This window comes from Phasianus colchicus, chromosome Z (genome assembly GCF_987193195.1).
Source record: "Phasianus colchicus chromosome Z, bPhaCol1.hap1.1, whole genome shotgun sequence".
Taxonomy (NCBI): domain Eukaryota; kingdom Metazoa; phylum Chordata; class Aves; order Galliformes; family Phasianidae; genus Phasianus; species Phasianus colchicus.
The window spans coordinates 2,818,486-2,837,063 of NC_143476.1; the positions used below are offsets into that span (position 1 = coordinate 2,818,486).

The 18,578-nt window shown below is 50.6% G+C and overlaps 2 protein-coding genes across 2 annotated transcripts in view; both read right to left on the reverse strand.

Annotated features, from left to right (window-relative positions):
* Positions 1-3,896: 3,896 nt before the first annotated feature.
* Positions 3,897-18,578, reverse strand: part of LOC149912216 (rho GTPase-activating protein 32-like) — a 336,632-nt gene continuing 321,950 nt past the window's right edge. Inside the window, exons 3-4 of the mRNA XM_090130952.1 lie at positions 4,624-4,769; positions 3,897-4,435 (exon numbers count right to left, since the gene is read on the reverse strand). Of these exons, the coding sequence (XP_089987078.1) occupies positions 4,008-4,435; positions 4,624-4,769 (574 nt within the window). The 3' untranslated portion in view covers positions 3,897-4,007. The remainder of the gene's footprint in view (positions 4,436-4,623; positions 4,770-18,578) is intronic.
* The window catches only part of LOC149912217 (rho GTPase-activating protein 33-like), a 134,378-nt gene continuing 124,230 nt past the window's right edge, over positions 8,431-18,578 (reverse strand). Inside the window, exon 3 of the mRNA XM_090130712.1 lies at positions 8,431-8,568. Within this exon, the coding sequence (XP_089986838.1) occupies positions 8,431-8,568 (138 nt within the window). The remainder of the gene's footprint in view (positions 8,569-18,578) is intronic.

The following is an 18,578-nucleotide window of genomic DNA, read 5'->3' on the forward strand; positions in this document are numbered from 1 at the left end:
GCCTTGTGTGGAGGCCCTGGCTTCTTTGGAGTCTGTTTTTCTTTTGCTGAGCTTCTCCTATCCAAACAGAATGGCCTTACAACATGCTTTCTGGTCCTTAATACTAAACCCATGCAATTTGTAACTATTACAGTTCTGTAAGTGAGAATTGATCACATGATTGAACAACTGTATTTCTCAAATATGTTATGAAATAACTTCTTTTTACTAATACTAATAAAGTCTTTCTACTTTTTCAAACTGTTTCTAAGGGCAAATTACAAAACACATTGTGCTGTACTACTTCAGAGCAATCCCACATTTGATAGCCAGTGCAGAAACAACATTCCATCCTACAGCATTAGCTAGTTCAGAGGTACCAGACGTGTATCTGGATATGGCTGTTGTGCATAACTGGGGCTGAGGGATCAGAAATGACAGCTCCACTCTTGGAGACCACAGAACTAAAATGGAAAGATAAAATAGTTGCAGGGCAATTGTTCTCTGTGCCTGAAGCAGGGACCGATTTATGGGGGAGAGATTTAACAGTTAAATGAGGATTACAGCTGCAAGTCTGTGAAACAGATATCAGGTGTCAATGGATGTGTTAACAGCTGTGATGAAGAAGAAATGAATCCAAAGCTGTGGGCAGGGGAAGGAAATCGGGGTGGACTCACAATTTTCCCTTACGAAGAACTGCCCAAGGAGGGAGTGGAGCTGTGAAACAGCAACAATATCCCATAGCCTTAGAAGGGAGAGTGGGTCTAAAAGCTGTAACACAGACAGTGCTTAAGGATGGTCTTCTGGAACCTTGTCTGTGGCCTTATAACACCCCAATCCTGTCGGCACGGAAGGCAGACGGCACGTATCGGCTGGTGCAAGATGTAAGGAAATGACTGAACCCGTTCTCAAAAGACAGCCTGTGGTTCCTAACCCCTATACCCTAATGAGTCAGATCCCACACGGACAGCAGTGGTTTGGTGTGAGAGACCTCACAGATGCTTTCCGGACAGCCTTTGGACTCAGAGAGAAATGGCTGCGTTTGTATGAGGACACATTGTAATCCTATCGTGATTCGTGATGATACTGTAGATACTGGAACTCCTGCTAATCCTTGTCTTTGCAGCATTTGAAGCAAGCAGCTGGTGCTGCTGCCATGCAGAAAGCTCCCTTCCAACCACTCAGCAAGCATTTGGATGAGACAGCTTCCTGCTGGGGAGCCCTCCGACATCACTGCTGCCTCCTCCAGAACCATACCTGCAGATGCTTCAGAGCTCTTCAGCATGGACTTCCTTCCTCCCATCAGCAGCTGCTCCTGCACTGACCTTCATTCACACTGGGATACCATCTGCTTCCAGCAGGAGCTGACCTGCGAGACAGAGAAAGGAAACGTGGGATGAGCACAAATGCAGAAGCACAAGGCTGTGTCACCACCACGTCTTGCAGCCTTGGGAAGTCAGCTGCAACTGCAGCCTTGGTCAGAATTCTTTTGCTTTGGGGAACAGATGGACTCGGAATGGAAGGACACGAGGAAAATGACATCTGTTTGAGCTCAGCAGACTTGAGAGGTGGGCCTGGGTGAACCTCATGAGGTTCAGCACAGCCAAGTGCAAGGTTTGGCATTTGGGCCGGAGGAATCCCAGGCATTCTTTTGTCATCGTGGTGGTTTCCAATAGACCCCAACAATGAGACATCAGGTCGCCGTGTGGGCTCCTGGGTGACACTGCCATTTCCCAGCCATTGCAGCCTAGGGGCAAATAAAGTAAAATACTTCAGAAAGATCTCACACTGATTGCATATTTTACTGTTCTTTTACACAAAACAGAAGGGGAGGGCAGCAGATGCATGCAGCTGCATCAACACCCAGGCTGCTAAAGGAATGGAAAGACAGAAACATCAAATATCAATGCCTTATTCTAATGCAAGGAGGGAAGCTTCTATCAATGTTACTTTTTATCATTTAAAATGAGCAGTTGGCACTCTTAAAGGAAAATCCTAGGCCCCAGGTTCTGGCAGTGTGGCAATCTGGACTCAGCTGTGACTGATCCAAACAGTCTGTTCCAGATTTTAACATCCCTTCTATGCATTCACAAGTTTTCTCTCTTGACTTCCCCTTACAGCCGTTAGATGCCAGCAAAACATCCCACAAACACTCCTTACCTCTGTGCACACAGGCACCCATCCAACCAGAGCCATCAGTCATTCCCAGCCATGCGCTCTTCCTCCAATCATGGTCAGCATCACACGGCCGTCACGCAGCTCACTTGACTCAGTTTTTCTCTTCTTTCTGGAGGTGTCCTTGCTTCTCAGCCTTACCTTCTCGTGATGTTTATCTCGCTCTGCAGCTCCTGCTCTGAATAGGCTTTCTTGGATTCCCGCATGACAGGCACAAAATGCAGCCACAGCCCCTGCCACCAAGGTCAGCTCTTCAGCACACATTACCTGAGGAGCACTTGGCAACTCCTGCAACCTGAGCAGTGCCAGGAAGACTGTTTCACTTCTGCTTCTCCTGGCTCAGAAATTCATTTTCCTACCTAGAAAATGGGAAAAGAAAAGAAAGAAAAAAAATCCTGACATAAAGCAGACACAATTGATACTATGGAATTCTGGAAGGCAAGGGATTTGCCCTCTATGATGAGAAGTTGACTGCAAAGAACTAAGAAGAGCCATGAGCAGGTTGTGAACTTGTGGGTAAAATTAGGAAGTGCAGCAGTGCAGGGCTTCTGGAGGTGAGGGTCTGCTACAGCCGCCTGGAAAGAGAGCCTGTTGGTGGGAGCTGCTTACTGCAGCCAGCAGAAGCATCGCACTCACTGACTCTCATCCTGATGGGGGATTCCAGTCAGTCTGGGAAATCAGCATGGCTGGCTGCAAGCAATCTGACAGACTCCTGGAGTGCAGTGAGAATCACTCTGTGGTGCAGGCATTGGGCACAGCAAGCAGAAGGGAAGCATTGCTGGACATGGTGCACACCAGGGGTTACGACAGGAGGCGGTCAGGGCTGCAGTGACCATGCCCTCCTTGAGTTGGTGATCTCAAGCAATGCGGGCCTGGCAGGAAGCAAAGGCAGGAGCCTGAACTTCAGGAGAGCCAGCTGCAGGCTGTTCCAGGAATCCTTGGACGAGATCCTCTGGACAACTGTTTGTAGGGGCAAAGGGATGGCAAAGAGCTGGTCACTTTCTCAGAAAAAAACTTGCTCAGGTTGCAGGCTGAGCTGCAGGAGAGGAAGGGGAGGAGGTGCCAGCACGGCTCTGCACGATGCTCTGCCACACTGGGCAGCTTGATCATGGCTCAGCAGTGGGATCAGACGAGGAGAAGGGGAGAAGGAAATCAAGGATGGGAGGGAGCCATCAGACACAGTCGGTGAGTGTCCGTGCAGTCTTGCAGACCCAGAGATTCCCAGGTTGTTTCTGCTTTCATAGCATTTGTGTGCTGCAGGGTGAGCAAAAGGTTCTGCTGCTTGATTCTTCTGCAGGAGCCACCTAAAAGGGAAATGGCCACTGAGCTGCAGACCAAGCAGTACTGCCTGACGTTGGCCACGGGGAGCTTCTCCTGCTGCAATATGATGATGACAGGTCTGGTGATGATCTGCAGGACTAGCTTGTAGATGGGAGCCAGGAAAGGACATGGTGGGAGAGAGAGAGGTGTTTAAGAGCAGCCAAGGCATCAAAATGCATCAGAAAGCCCTGAAAAGTATCACAAAGCCACAGCCAGGAAGCTTGGGAGTATCATGAGCAGCATCCAGGATGCGAGAGATTATTTGCTACCATGCCAAATGGTAGCAGAGCTCCCCCTGCAGACATCCCAAAGCCAGACAAAACAGGAACACACCCGGAGCTGTGCTGCACGCACCCCACAGCCACAGCATTGCAAGCTGGGGTGCCTTGCTGTGTGCTGCATTCATCCCAGTCCGTGTGAATGAAGACTCTGGAGGCAGTCAAGGCGTTGATTGAGCACGAGTGTGCTTTTATTATTGTATAATAGACAGGAGAGTGAGAGGTTGATGGTAAGATGGGACTCATCCTGTCTTGTCATGGAGAGAGTGGCTCAGAGCTCTCAGTGCTGCTGTCCGGTGCCTGGGACTGGAGGCCTGATTGAAAGTCCCCCTGCAAGAGGCTCTGCTCCTCCTCACTGACGCTGACCTGCTCCTGCATGGAGGTGCTGCTGTCGGGGCACTCACACTGCTCTTGGGATGGGCTGCACTGCAGAGACTCCTGGTTACAATCCAGGCTGGTGACTGTGGTGTCTGGGAGGCTCAGGTCAGCAACTTCAGCAGAGCCAGGTGTAAAGAGAGCATGGACTTCGATGAGCTCCTTCTCTCCATTAATGTTGTTAGATGGAAGGCTGCTGTTGGAACTGCAGCAATTTGTGCTTCCTATGAGCTCTCCACTGATGGAAGCACACAGAGCATCCTCGCTACTTGCCCTGGATCTTATGGCTTGGCAAGGGCTCGATTCACCTAGAAAGGATACACAGGGGTTAGTGTCAAACTTTCACAAGCTGAATTACGACAGTGGTTCTTGATCAGGGGTGAACTGAAGATGCTAGGTAGGGGCTGGAATGCCAGAAGGAGATACAAGTGCACTGCAAGCTTGAATTCTATGTTCCTGAAAAGCAGGGATTTGGAAGCTGCATTTGCACCCTTACCTGCCAGGACTACCACTGCTGTTTCTGAGGGCTGCCTGGCATTGCGCTGCAGTTGGCGTTTGCTGCCAGAGGATGGCTTCCTGAGGCTGAAGCAGCAACACCAACTGCTAGCTGGTGATTCCTCAGTTTTGCTGGGTGGATTTTGCCTGCAGAGAGAAAACAGCCAATGCTGTGAGTCGTGCGTGGTGCAGGGTGAGGGAAGAGCAGCACTGAGCTCTTGGCAGCAGTTGCTTGTTCCTAGCACTGCCTGGTTTCTGCAGGAAAACACAAAAACCCACCCAAACAATGATGCTAGGTGCTGGAAAAGAAAGCCCTCTTTACCTGTCAGATGGAAAGTCAACGACGGTGTGGAATTTGCCCTGCCCAGCTGCAGGGCTTTCTTCCACTTCAATGTCCCTGCTGCTCTCTGTTACCACAGAAGAGGTGCTGTGGCCTCGCCTCTGTGCCTGTGCCTCCTCCAGGCTGAGCAGCTTTGTGGCAGCAGAAGAGACCCCCACAGACTTGGGCCCTGGGAGAGAATTGTGCCCTGTCAGGGAAAACCACAGGTAAGAGCGAGGATCAGAAAGCAGCAGCACAGCCACCACAGTTCTGGGGGAGGTGCTGTATTTTTCTCAGGCTTGCTTATCCGAGCCACTGGAAGAAGAGGAGCCCAAAATAACCATGTGGGAAGAGGTCTGTTTATGGCAAAGGACACGGTCATCATTAAGAGCAGCTTACTCTATCAAAATAGGCAAGGAAAAACCCAAGGAAATGGGGGCAGGGAACTGAGAAAGCTTCGCTGCCACACTTGCATCAAGCTTTTCCTGCGTGCAAACCATAATAATGACGGTTTCCTCCTTGTGAAGTTTGGGCTTGGACATTCTCAGCATCCAGCAACAGGATGCCATACCCTAATGGAAGTCCAGAGGTCTGCTGTCCCCTTGATGGTAAAAGAGTATCTCAAAGGTCCTGGAGAAGGCCTGCATTTGGTCAAGCTGTCAGGTCAAGATCAAGCTAATGGAGGAAGACACTCACCTGCTGCATCTGCGATGTCTGCTCCGGATTTGGAGCAGAAGAGGACGTCGGTGTGGTTGATGATGAATTCCACCACATCCGACTGCGTCTGCAGCTCCATGCAGGCAGCTCTTCCGCTGGCGCAGGCAGACTCGTTCTGCTGTGATCTGTAGAAAAGGCAGATTTTAGAAGTCATTTCTCCAAGACCGTTTCCCCGAGTCTGAATTGTTGCAGCCAAAAGCTGTCAGCTGAGGCTCTGGAGACTTCCGCAGTGGGCAATCAGTGATGCCACTGCAGAAATTCCCCTGGATGATCAAGGACACGTCAGTCCCATCTCAACAAGACTGCAGAAATTGTCACCTAGACATTGTGCCCGTGGGGATGGAGAACAGCTCAGGCTCCTGCTCTTCTGTCAGCCACAGATTTTACAGGAGAAGAGCACATTTGATGGAGAAAAAGGGAGCACTGTTTTTTTTTTTAATGGAGAACAGATGTAAGCGTTGTGTTGAAACAGAACCAGCAGTTTACCTTAAGAGGTTTGGAGCCCACACAATGGCTAGGTTCTTGGCATGCATGTTTGTGATGGTGGAGCTCCCAGCCAGACACGCCAAGTGTCTCATCAGGAACTCCAGTGTCCTGGAAAACAAGAGAGGCAAACGTTCAGCACCAACGAGCATGCCGTGCTGCAATTCAGAAAGCAAACCTCCATTCATGCTACTTCTTGTGATTGCTACTGTCACCGAAGATGAAGTAGATCCAACCTGACTGAGTGCCACGCTGCAGCACCAAGCCCCAGCACAGCACAGCCGCAGCCATCAGCTGCACCAAGCGTGCCCCCGTGCCCAGGAACTGACCCCATAAAGTAAGCCCATGGAGCCTTCAACCCTTCAGCATACACAGGCATCGTGTTGCCGGCGAGAGACAGAGGCTGGAACCGCATCGTTGCCCTCTGCAATGCAGCAGGGCTGAGCTCAGCAGGCTGAGGGCAGCACTGACCTGTAGTGAGGAGCGGGCAGCTGCTGGATGACGTCCTGCATTCTGAGCAGCCGCTCCTCCTCTGTAGCGGCACCAACAGCATCCTGGAGTAGTGCAGAAAGGGAGCGAGACACCAATCAGGCTAGTACACCACTGCGAGTAAACCTCGTGGGGCTGACAGCAAAAGGGCCTCCGAGCTGGGGCACTGCTGCAGCCATCTGCCAAGAGGCCCAGGAAGAGGGAAATGAAAGACGTGGCCTTGTGCTTACCGAGAACTTGCCGTACAGCTGGTGGGTGAGCAGAGGGTTCGGGAGCTCCCTGAAGTACATCTTGCAGAGGGAGCTCACGCTGTGAATGTCACGGACGGTGAGCTCAGGAATCTGCTCCGACTCAAATTCCTGCCTGGAGAGAGGGACGCAAACCCGGTTGAGCGAGAGGAAGGCAAGCCCAAAGCCACACCAGATGCACTCAGGCTGTGTCAGTCGCAGCACTCTTACCGCAGTCTCTGGATGTTGGACGCGACGCCGGACAGGCGGTATATCCCCTGCACCACGCCGTGCTGCTCAATGAACTCAGCGCAGCTCTGGAGGACCTGGGGGACTGAAGAACACGTGCCAGCCGTCAGTGGAGCTCCTGATTCAATCGTGCTGCAGGCTGTGCTTCACATCCCATCCACTAAGCCCAGCCAGGCTTGGCTGAAGCAAATACAGATGTGCTTGTCTCTTAGGAGCATCCGCCTCACTTGATCCTTCAGCCATCAACTCCCATTACACGTGTCTCCACTGCTATCAGCCTGCCCCCTGCTAGATATGAGCTCCCTTTCATCTTCTTTAGATGCCCAGCAGAGGAAGATCTCAGGAATGGGCTGCTCCTTACCATCACGACCGGAGTGGAGAAGATGCTCTCCCAGGTCACCGCCAAACACCCTTTCCTTCTCCACCTCCCGCTCGGTCGGTTTCTTTGGGCGAGCCTTCACCAAGGAACGAAGGAAGGTGAGGATCTTGCTGCGTTTCTTGGGCACTGCACAACAAAAGGAAGAAACCAGGTCATTTCAGGTCTGGCTCCGTTGGACGAGGCCGAGCACAGCACATTCTACAGAGCACGTCAGAATGGGAAGATCGTTACCAACCAGTACATACAAAAAGGGATTTTCCCCATCTATGGAGGAGCCCAAGGCCAGGCTGGATGGGGCCCTGGGCAGCCTGGTCTAATCTGACATTAAATGTGGGGGCTGGGAGACCATCCTGAGGCAGGAGGGTTGGAGCATGATGATCCCTGAGTTCCCTTCCATCCCAAGCCATTCTATGAAGATTCTATACTTTCCCTAAGTCCAGTCATAAACACAGGAGGATTGGGCCAAATCTCTGCCCCATGGTGTGCATGAAGAATCATCAACTCAGAGGACAATGTGGGATGGATTAAGGAGGTACTAAACATGGAACGCACCCCAAAAAAGACTTCATTTTGCTTCCCCACACCATCAAATGTAACATCCGTACCTGGCTTTGGCACTGAGTTGATGAGTGCCTCAGGAATGTTCTTATTAATGAGTTCCACACACTCCCCTGGGAAAAATCCAACCTGTAACAAGAAGAAAAGAGAGGCCAACTATTGCATGCAGCACTTCTCAGATCTGAACTGTTAAACCAAAAGCCACATAACATTTCCCTCGGAACGTGCTTGCCTGATGTTCCATAAGACTATCCAGCAGAAAATGGCCATAGTTCACAGCATAAAGGTAATAATTTTTCAACATTTGCAGCCAAAGGCAAGGTCCTCTGACACCGACACAGGGAAACTGTTTATGTCCATTAGGCATCCTGAGCAGGCAGAGCAGCTCTAAGCTGAGATTCCTGCCTTTACTGAAGTTGCACTCTCCAGTCTGAAGCTTGTGCCTACCTGGAAGCCGAGCTTGCCTCTCCACCAGGGGGTCAGCTCCTTTGGTGGCATGTCGATGACACAGAGGATGTCTCCCACCTGCAAGAGATTGCAACGTCAGTCCCAGCTTCAGCACGGCTGGGAGGAAAGCACAGCTCAAATGTCTGCATTCTTCTGCACTGCCAAACATCGCCGAGCATGAGAGCACTTGCACCAGTGCAGCTCTGAAGGCATTTGCCATTGTAAAATTGAACAACAAGGAACGCCTTGAACTGCTTACCTCAAAGGAGAGTTCATCCGCTGCCTGGGCAACGTATTTCTTAATAGCATGGGCAGCAGCAATAGCTGGAACATTCACAGGTGCCACCTCATTGTCCAGCAGGGGCTTCCCCTTGTTCTCAGTCTGAAACAGAGAGCACAGGCCACGGTGAGGAGCTGGGAACCAACAAGGAGGACTTCAAGGTGAGGAGCACATCTGCAGAGAAAGCTGCAGGAAATGCACTCGGTCCTTATCATGGGCACTTCAGAAGGAACTGCAAGTCTAATAACGGCTGTTTCTCTCCCTGGTGTGCAGCAGGCACACGCCAGGCAATGCAAAGATGCATCTCTCCCCACCCAGACTAATCAGCAATGGCACTGACGCAGACAGGTGGCCTTGTCCATTTTGCCCCCTCCTTTCCTGCGCTCTTTGTGCAGGAAGGCTGACTGTTTCAGATGCTAGGAGACCGTGAAGAGGGAAACCAAAGCTACGGCTGCAGTTACAAGGTGCAAACAGTGCCACTGCAAGCACCAAGCAGCTCTCTTGAGCAGTCCAACCAACAGCAAGGCCAAACAGAGCAGAGAATGATTGTTGTTTCTGCAGCCATTTCAAGGGAAAAGTCAGTAGAGGACAAACCCCACAGCCGAGATGGCTCTGGTACTTTTATAAACTTGCCACGCTTGCACTACTGTCTTGCCACAGAGGAGCTCTCTTGGAAAGCAGGAGAGCACATCTGCGGCTCACTCTGCTGGCTGCAGTCAGGGAACAAAGAGCAATCAGAGCTTCATACTCTACCTCTGTCCATGCCAGGTCAGGCCCACAGCTGATCTCGCTGCACGCCACAGCCATCAGCGTAGGTGTGACAAGCTGGAACTGAAAAGAAACACTCATTTATTTTCTCTGTTCACATCTCTGCTGTGCTCCCTACAGCTGTCGGGCACACTCACACAGCCCAAGCACGCCTGCTGGTGTCCCTGGTGATGCTGTGCAGCTCTGCACAAGCTGGGGCTGGGACTCTTTGCCTAAGGGATTGGTTTCCTGTAGACCAGCTGGTCACAGCACCACAGACAGCATCCTTCTGAGGGCTGAGCTGCAGAGCACGTGGAGAAAACCCACACGTGACCAGCGTCCCATCAAAGCTGGATGAGGCTGTGTTACTAAACACGGGGCGTCACGGGCTGCTAAAGCATGTGGGGGACAAACCATGGCAGGTACCTGGCAAGAGATCAGAACGAGGGAGAGAAATCTCACGAATCCGCAGCCGTTCCTTGTCACTTTGCTCTGATCTTCCACGAGCAAAAGCTGCAGCAGGGAAGCAGGCAGAGGGTGGAGAGAGGAGAGAGAAAGAGCAGGTCAGTTTGCTTCCACGGTTTAGCAAAGACTACGAGGGAAAATCCAAAATCTGCCCTCCCTCAACTTAAAGAGTTAAGTTTTCAACTTAAAACCATTTCCCTTTGTCCTGCAGTTATCTACCCTTTCAAAGAGTTGATTCCCCTCCTCTTTTTAGGCTCCCTTTAGGTACTGAAGGCTGCCATGAGGTCACCCCACTGCCTTCTTTTCTCCAGGCTGAACAAGCCCAGCTCCCTCAGCCTGTCTTTGCAGGGGAGGTGCTCCTGTCCCCTGATCATCTCTGTGGCTCGCCTCTGGACCCTCTCCAACAGCTCCCTGTCTTTCTGGACACTGTACTGCAGCTGGGGCCTCACAAGAGCAGAGCAGGGGGGGACGATCACCTCCCTGTCCCTCATGGCCACCCCTCTGCTGATGGAGATAATGTGATCCTATGAGCTCCGCCAGCCAGCAGTTCTCAGCACTCACTGTCCCCCCGTCTCTCCCACACTGTCTCAGCTTACCTACAAGGTGCTGCACAGGACGGTGTGAAGACAAAGGGACGCAGTCGGTGCACAAGTGCAACAAGCGAGCTGCTCAGTCAGAGCTCCAGCGCTCCAATGAAGGGACGCAGCACGCACTGCTCCTCCCCTCATTCTGGCCCTTATGACATCACTGAGGGCCACCAGGCTGCTCCACCACGACGGACAGGGTGGGGAGGCAAGACCAGTCACAAGGGCAGAAGATTCCAACAGCCCAGCCCAACGTTCTGGAATCAGGGGCTGCTTGGAATTCTACCCCAGCCAAATCCTGGAGAAGCTGGCACGGGGTCGTCATGACCAAAGCGCAGCACCTGGCGCTTGCTCTTGTTGAGCCTCGCACAACTGGCCTCAGTGCATCCCTCTGGAGGGCCTTCCTGCCCTCAGCCAGATGGACGCTTCCTCCCAGCAGCGTACCTTGCAGTGCTGGGCCCATGTCAAATCCACACTAGAGTGGCTTTTGTTACATTCAAGGGCATGTTGCAGCACCAATCACCTGTAAGGAAATAAAGCAGGAGATGGGAGAAACACAGAACTGCTGCCAGACTGCTTTATCCCTTTCTTAGCCCAACTTCCCTTGCCTCATCCCCTACCCCAACTCCTGGATGATGCCCACGGGCTGATAGTTGGATCTCAAGTCCATAGGACTCCTTTCACAGGGCTCCATCAAAAAGGCTGTCACACTTGTTCCGTACACTCACACTGACCCAGCAGTGGTATCACAGTCACTTAACACACACACAACAACCAAACCCCGAGCATGCACATCCCTTCCTGCGTGACTGCAGCCCACAGCTCCCCTTCACACCTCCGTGGATCTCTGGTGTTTTACACGGATGCAGCCTCGCTGCAGCTCCGTGGCTGTCACACAAGGCCTGCAGGACCTCTTTCTCTGCAAACCCCGTCTGCAGGCATTGGTTCACGAGGTTCACCTCCTGCCCTCCTGAGCAAAAACAAGCACTAAGAAATAGAGCAAAGCATGCTGGACTCGACCTGGCTGGATCCCCAACCCTCAGTCCTGTCAGACGGACCCTGGTGTGGAGACTCATCCCCAAAGCCTGGCTGGACATCAGCACAGGCATCATTCTTCAAACGCCCCATCCAAGCAGCAAGGGATCAAAGCGTTGGCACAGCTGAAACAAAAATGCTGTGTGAGTTTCCTGTTAGCACTGAGCAGGAACAAATCTACCGCTGAGCAGCAGGATGTGAGACAAGCAGCAGAAGACACCCAACCTGCAGAACCAGCTCGTTTGGGGTCGGTCCAGATGTTTGTCTGCTCCCTTCCCTGGCCCAGGCCAAGCTTGTGAGCTGCTCCTCCTTTGTGCAGGGGGAAATGGTGCAGATGCCATGTGGTGGCTATGCACAGCATGCCTTGGACTTGCTTTTCCTCTCTCCATCTGCCATTAGCAAACAGCATCTCCAGCCTCCAGAGATCACTGAGTCCAACCCCTGCACAACAGTGAAAAAAAAGATATGATAAGGGGTACTTAAAGCACAGCATCTGTAATCAGATCAGACTCCTGCACTGTGAAGACTTCCATGAGTATTCCTGCAGAGTGCATCACTTAGTCTCTCTTTAGCCTTGTGTTCATGGTTTTCCTGTAAGAGCTTGTCTAAACACTGCCTATAATCGTGGTTATGCTAGAAGCATTTGGATTTCTTGATCCTCAGTGTGATTTCAATAACAAATGCAGATGTTTTTTGTTAGGGACAGCTTTCAATTTCTCAACTGAAATTTCAATATTGCATTAGGTGTTGACAACCACGGGGCTGCAGTACAGAGAATTACAGGAAGATGAATTTCTCCATCTCTATGCTCCTAGACATTTATGATTACAGTGATGTAGTTATAGACAAATTTGCAAGATACCAAAGCTAGAATAACCTCTTGGTGCAGCAGGATGTCTGGAGCCCAAGCGCAGAGTCTCAGTGTTGCAAAGCCTTGAAGAGGTGCACCGTATGTGCTGGGGCTGATGACACAGACACTGGAGCAAGGCCAGTGTGCTGTTAGAAACTTGACCAGCAGCTGATCTGCTGTCAGCCATTTCTGGACACAAACGGGATCTGGTCGACTTAGGACATGACCTTTGGGCTGGAGAGCAACTCCCCGAGGAATCACACAGCCACTGCAGACCGTTGGCAAGAACCCCATACCAAAACAGCTCATCTGCAATCAGTTTTTAATCTGTGCAGCAGTGATTGGAACAGGCGCACGCTCTCTGCAATTGCAGGAATGTTCACAAGTGGAATGTACATCACCTGTGTGCTCCAGCTCTTCTGTGTGCATGCTAGGAGCAGTGATCCCCCTGCACCCAGGGCTGCAATAAAGTCCTGTGGGCTTTCTGACCTGCCAACCAGCAGCCCAGGCTGCCCAGAGCCACATCCAGCCTGGCCTTGGATGCCTGCAGGGATGGGGCATCCACAGCCTCCCTGGGCAACCTGTTCCAGTGCCTCACCACCCTCTGGCTGAAAAACTTCCTCCTCACATCCAACCTAACATAAACACCCCTTTCTCACCAGCCTTACCATCCTTACAGTCCTTCCTGACATCAGCACTAATTGAAACAACATCCCACTCACCTTTGCCATGTCTGGCAGAGGTTGCAGCTCTTTCTATAACATACCTCTAGCTGTCAAGTCAAGAGCTCCTGTGTCACACAAGGAAAAGCAATCTTTTACCTGCTTTGCCATGCTCATGGCAGCAGCAGTGCAGATGCCAGCAGCTGATGCCCACAAGGACAGCCAGCCTGGACATATTTTTATTACATATCTCTGTCCTGATATCCTTCTAGAAGCTGGGACATTTCTCCCTCTGAGCAGCAGAGGGCAGGAGGGGTCCGAGTTGAAGGCACACTTTCCAATTTTCCTGGCACACAAAGACAAAGAGAAGATGAAAACCAGATTTGTTTCCCTGCCCATGGCAAACACGAGCCTTTCCATCCTTACAGTCCTTCCTGACATCAGCCGCAACTGAAACAACATCCCACTCACCTTTGCCATGTCTGGCAGAGGTTGCAGCTCTTTCTTTTGCATCCCTCTAGCTTTCAAGTCAAGAGCTCCTGTGTCACACAAGGAAAAGCAATCTTTTACCTGCTTTGCCATGCTCATGGCAGCAGCAATGCAGATGCCAGCAGCTGATGCCCACAAGGACAGCCAGCCTGGACTTATTTTCATTACATATCTTTGTCCTGATGTCCTTCTACAAGCTGGAACATTTCTCCATCTCAGCAGCAGAAGGCAGGAGAAGTCCAAGGTTAGGGCACACTCTCCTCTTTTTCTGGCACACAAAGAGAACATGAAAACCAGATGTGTTTCCCTGCCCATGGCAAACACCAGACTTTCCATCCTCACAGTCCTTCCTGACATCAGCAGCAACTGAAACAACATCCCACTCAAGTTTGCCATGTCTGGCAGAGGTTGCAGCTCTTTCTATTGCATCGCTCTAGCTTTCAACTCAAGAGCTCCTGTGTCACACAAGGAAAAGCAATCTTTTACCTGCTGTGCCATGCTCATGGCAGCAGCAATGCAGATGCCAGCAGCTGATGCCCACAAGGACAGCCAGCCTGGACTTATTTTCATTACATATCTTTCTCCTGATGTCCTTCTACAAGCTGGAACATTTCTCCCTCTCAGCAAAAGAGGGCAGGAGAGTTCCAAGGTGTGGGCACACTCTCCCCTGTTTATATGGCACTCAAAGAGAAAGAGAAGATGAAAACCAGATGTGTTTCCCTGCCCATGGCAAACACCAGCCTTTCCATCCTTACAGTCCTTCCTGACATCATCAGCAAGTGAAACAACATCCCACTCACCTTTGCCATGTCTGGCAGAGGTTGCAGCTCTTTCTATTGCATCGCTCTAGCTTTCAAGTCAAGAGCTCCTGTGTCACACAAGGAAAAGCAATATTTACCTGCTTTGCCATGCTCATGGCAGCAGCAGTCCAGCTGCCAGCAGCTGATGCCCACAAGGACAGCCAGCCTGGACTTATTTTCATTACATATCTTTGTCTTGATATCCTTCAAGAAGCTGGAACATTTCTCCAACTCAGCAGCAGAGGGCAGGAGGGGTCCAAGGTTAGGGCACACTCTCCCCTGTTTATCTGGCACTCAAAGAGAAAGAGAAGATGAAAACCAGATGTGTTTCCCTGCCCATGGCAAACACCAGCCTTTCCATCCTCACAGTCCATCTTGACATCAGCAGCAACTGAAACAACATCCCACTCACCTTTGCCATTTCTGCCAGAGGTTGCAGCCCTTTCTATTGCATCCCTCTAGCTTTCAACTCAAGAGCTCCTGTGTCACACAAGGAAAAGCAATCTTTTACCTGCTGTGCCATGCTCATGGCAGCAGCAATGCAGATGCCAGCAGCTGATGCCCACAAGGACAGCCAGCCTGGACTTATTTTCATTACATATCTTTGTCCTGATGTCCTTCTATAAGCTGGGACATTTCTCCATCTCAGCAGCAGAGGGCAGGAGAAGTCCAAGGTTAGGGCACACTCTCCTCTTTTTCTGGCACACAAAGAGAAGATGAAAACCAGATGTGTTTCCCTGCCCATGGCAAACACCAGCCTTTCCATCCTTACAGTCCTTCCTGACGTCAGCACTAATTGAAACAACATCCCACTCACCTTTGCCATGTTTGTCAGAGGTTGCAGCTCTATTACATCCCTCTAGCTTTCAAGTCAAGAGCTCCTGTGTCACACAAGGAAAAGCAACCTTTTACCTGCTTTGCCATGCTCATGGCAGCAGCAATGCAGATGCCAGCAGCAGATGACCACAAGGACAGCCAGCCTGGACTTATTTTCATTTCATATCTTTGTCCTGATGTCCTTCTAGAAGCTGGAACATTTCACCATCTCAGCAGAAGAGGGTAGGAGGGGTCCAAGTTGCATGCAAACTCTCCTCTTTTTCTGGCACACAAAGACAAAAAGAAGATGAAAACCAGATGTGTTTCCCTGCCCATGGCAAACACCAGCCTTTCCATCCTTACAGTCCTTCCTGACATCAGCACTAATTCAAACAACATCCCACTCACCTTTGCCATGTCTGGCAGAGGTTGCAGCTCTTTCTATTGCATCCCTGTAGCTTTCAACTCTAGAGCTCCTGTGTCACACAAGGAAAAGCAATCTTTTACCTGCTTTGCCATGCTCATGGCAGCAGCAGTGCAGATGCCAGCAGCTGATGCCCACAAGGACAGCCAGCCTGGACTTATTGTCATTATATATCTTTGTCCTGATGTATTTCTACAAGCTGGAACATTTTTCCATCTCAGCAGAAGAGGGCAGGATGGGTCCAAGTAGCAGGCACACTCTCCTCTGTATCTGGCACACAAAGACAAAGAGAAGATGAAAACCAGATGTGTTTCCCTGCCCATGGCAAACACCAGACTTTCCATCCTCACAGTCCTTCCTGACATCAGCAGCAACTGAAACAACATCCCACTCACCTTTGCCATGTCTGGCAGAGGTTGCAGCTCTTTCTATTGCATCCCTCTAGCTTTCAAGTCAAGAGCTCCTGTGTCACACAGGGAAAAGCAATCTTTTACCTGCTGTGCCATGCTCATGGCAGCAGCAATGCAGATGCCAGCAGCTGATGCCCACAAGGACAGCCAGCCTGGACTTATTTTCATTACATATCTTTGTCCTGATGTCCTTCTATAAGCTGGGACATTTCTCCATCTCAGCAGCAGAGGGCAGGAGGGGTCCAAGTAGCAGGCACACTCTCCTCTTTTTCTGGAAAACAAACAGAAGATGAAAACCAGATGTGTTTCCCTGCCCATGGCAAACACCAGCCTTTCCATCCTCACAGTCCATCTTGACATCAGCAGCAACTGAAACAACATCCCACTCACCTTTGCCATTTCTGCCAGAGCTTGCAGTTCTTTCTATTGCATCCCTCTAGCTTTCAAGTCAAGAGCTCCTGTGTCACACAAGGAAAAGCAATCTTTTACCTGCTGTGCCATGCTCATGGCAGCAGCAATGCAGATGCCAGCAGCTGATGCCCACAAGGACAGCCAGCCTGGACTTATTTTCATTACATATCTTTGTCCTGATGTCCTTCTACAAGCTGGAACATTTCTCCCTCTCAGCAGAAGAGGGCAGGAGAGTTCCAAGGTGAGGGCACACTCTCCCCTGTTTATCTGGCACTCAAAGAGAAAGAGAAAATGAAAACCAGATGTGTTTCCCTGCCCATGGCAAACACCAGCCTTTCCATCCTTACAGTCCTTCCTGACATCAGCAGCAACTGAAACAACATCCCACTCACCTTTGCCATGTCTGGCAGAGGTTGCAGCTCTTTCTATTGCATCGCTCTAGCTTTCAAGTCAAGAGCTCCTGTGTCACACAAAAAAAAGCAATCTCTTACCTGCTGTGCCATGCTCATGGCAGCAGCCATGCAGATGCCAGCAGCTGATGCCCACAAGGACAGCCAGCCTGGACTTATTTTCATTACATATCTTTGTCCTGATGTCCTTCTACAAGCTGGAACATTTCTCCATCTCAGCAGAAGAGGGCAGGAGGGGTCCAAGTAGCAGGCACACTCTCTTCTTTTTCTGGCACACAAAGAGAAGATGAAAACCAGATGTGTTTCCCTGCCCATGGCAAACGCCAGACTTTCCATCCTCACAGTCCTTCCTGACATCAGCAGCAACTGAAACAACATCCCACTCACCTTTGCCATGTCTGGCAGAGGTTGCAGCTCTTTCTATTGCATCCCTCTAGCTTTCAAGTCAAGAGCTCCTGTGTCACACAAGGAAAAGCAATCTTTTACCTGCTGTGCCATGCTCATGGCAGCAGCAATGCAGATGCCAGCAGCTGATGCCCACAAGGACAGCCAGCCTGGACTTATTTTCATTACATATCTTTGTCCTGATGTCCTTCTAGAAGCTGGGACATTTCTCCCTCTGAGCAGCAGAGGGCAGGAGATTTCCAAGGTGAGGGCACACTCTCCCCTGTTTACCTGTTACTCAAAGAGAAAGAGAAAATGAAAACCAGATGTGTTTCCCTTCCCATGGCAAACACCAGCCTTTTCTTCCTTACAGTCCTACATGACATCAGCAGCAACTGAAACAACATCCCACTCAAGTTTGCCATGTCTGGCAGAGGTTGCAGCTCTTTCTATTGCATCCCTCTAGCTTCCAAGTCAAGAGCTCCTGTGTCACACAAGGAAAAGCAACCTTTTACCTGCTTTGCCATGCTCATGGCAGCAGCAATGCAGATGCCAGCAGCTGATGCCCACAAGGACACACAGCCTGGACTTATTTTCATTACATATCTTTGTCCTGATGTCCTTCTACAAGCTGGAACATTTCTCCATCTCAGCAGAAGAGGGCAGGAGGGGTCCAAGTAGCAGGCACACTCTCCTCTTTTTCTGGCACACAAAGAGAAGATGAAAACCAGATGTGTTTCCCTGCCCATGGCAAACACCAGCCTTTCCATCCTTACAGTCCTTCCTTACATCAGCAGCAACTGAAACAACATCCCACTCACCTTTGCCATGTCTGGCAGAGGTTGCTGCTCTTTCTATTGCATCCCTCTAGCTTTCAACTCAAGAGCTCCTGTGTCACACAAGGAAAAGCAATCTTTTAACTGCTGTGCCATGCTCATGGCAGCAGCAATGCAGATGCCAGCAGCTGATGCCCACAAGGACAGCCAGCCTGGACTTATTTTCATTACATATCTTTGTCCTGATGTCCTTCTACAAGCTGGAACATTTCTCCATCTCAGCAGAAGAGGGCAGGAGGGGTCCAAGGTGAGGGCACACTCTGCTCTTTTTCTGGCACAGAAAGAGAAAATGAAAACCAGATGTGTTTCCCTGCCCATGGCAAACACCAGACTTTCCATCCTTACAGTCCTTCCTGACATCAGCACTTATTGCAACAACATCCCACTCACCCTTGCCATGTCTGGCAGAGGTTGCAGCTCTTTCTATTGCATCGCTCTAGCTTTCAACTCAAGAGCTCCTGTGTCACACAAGGAAAAGCAATCTT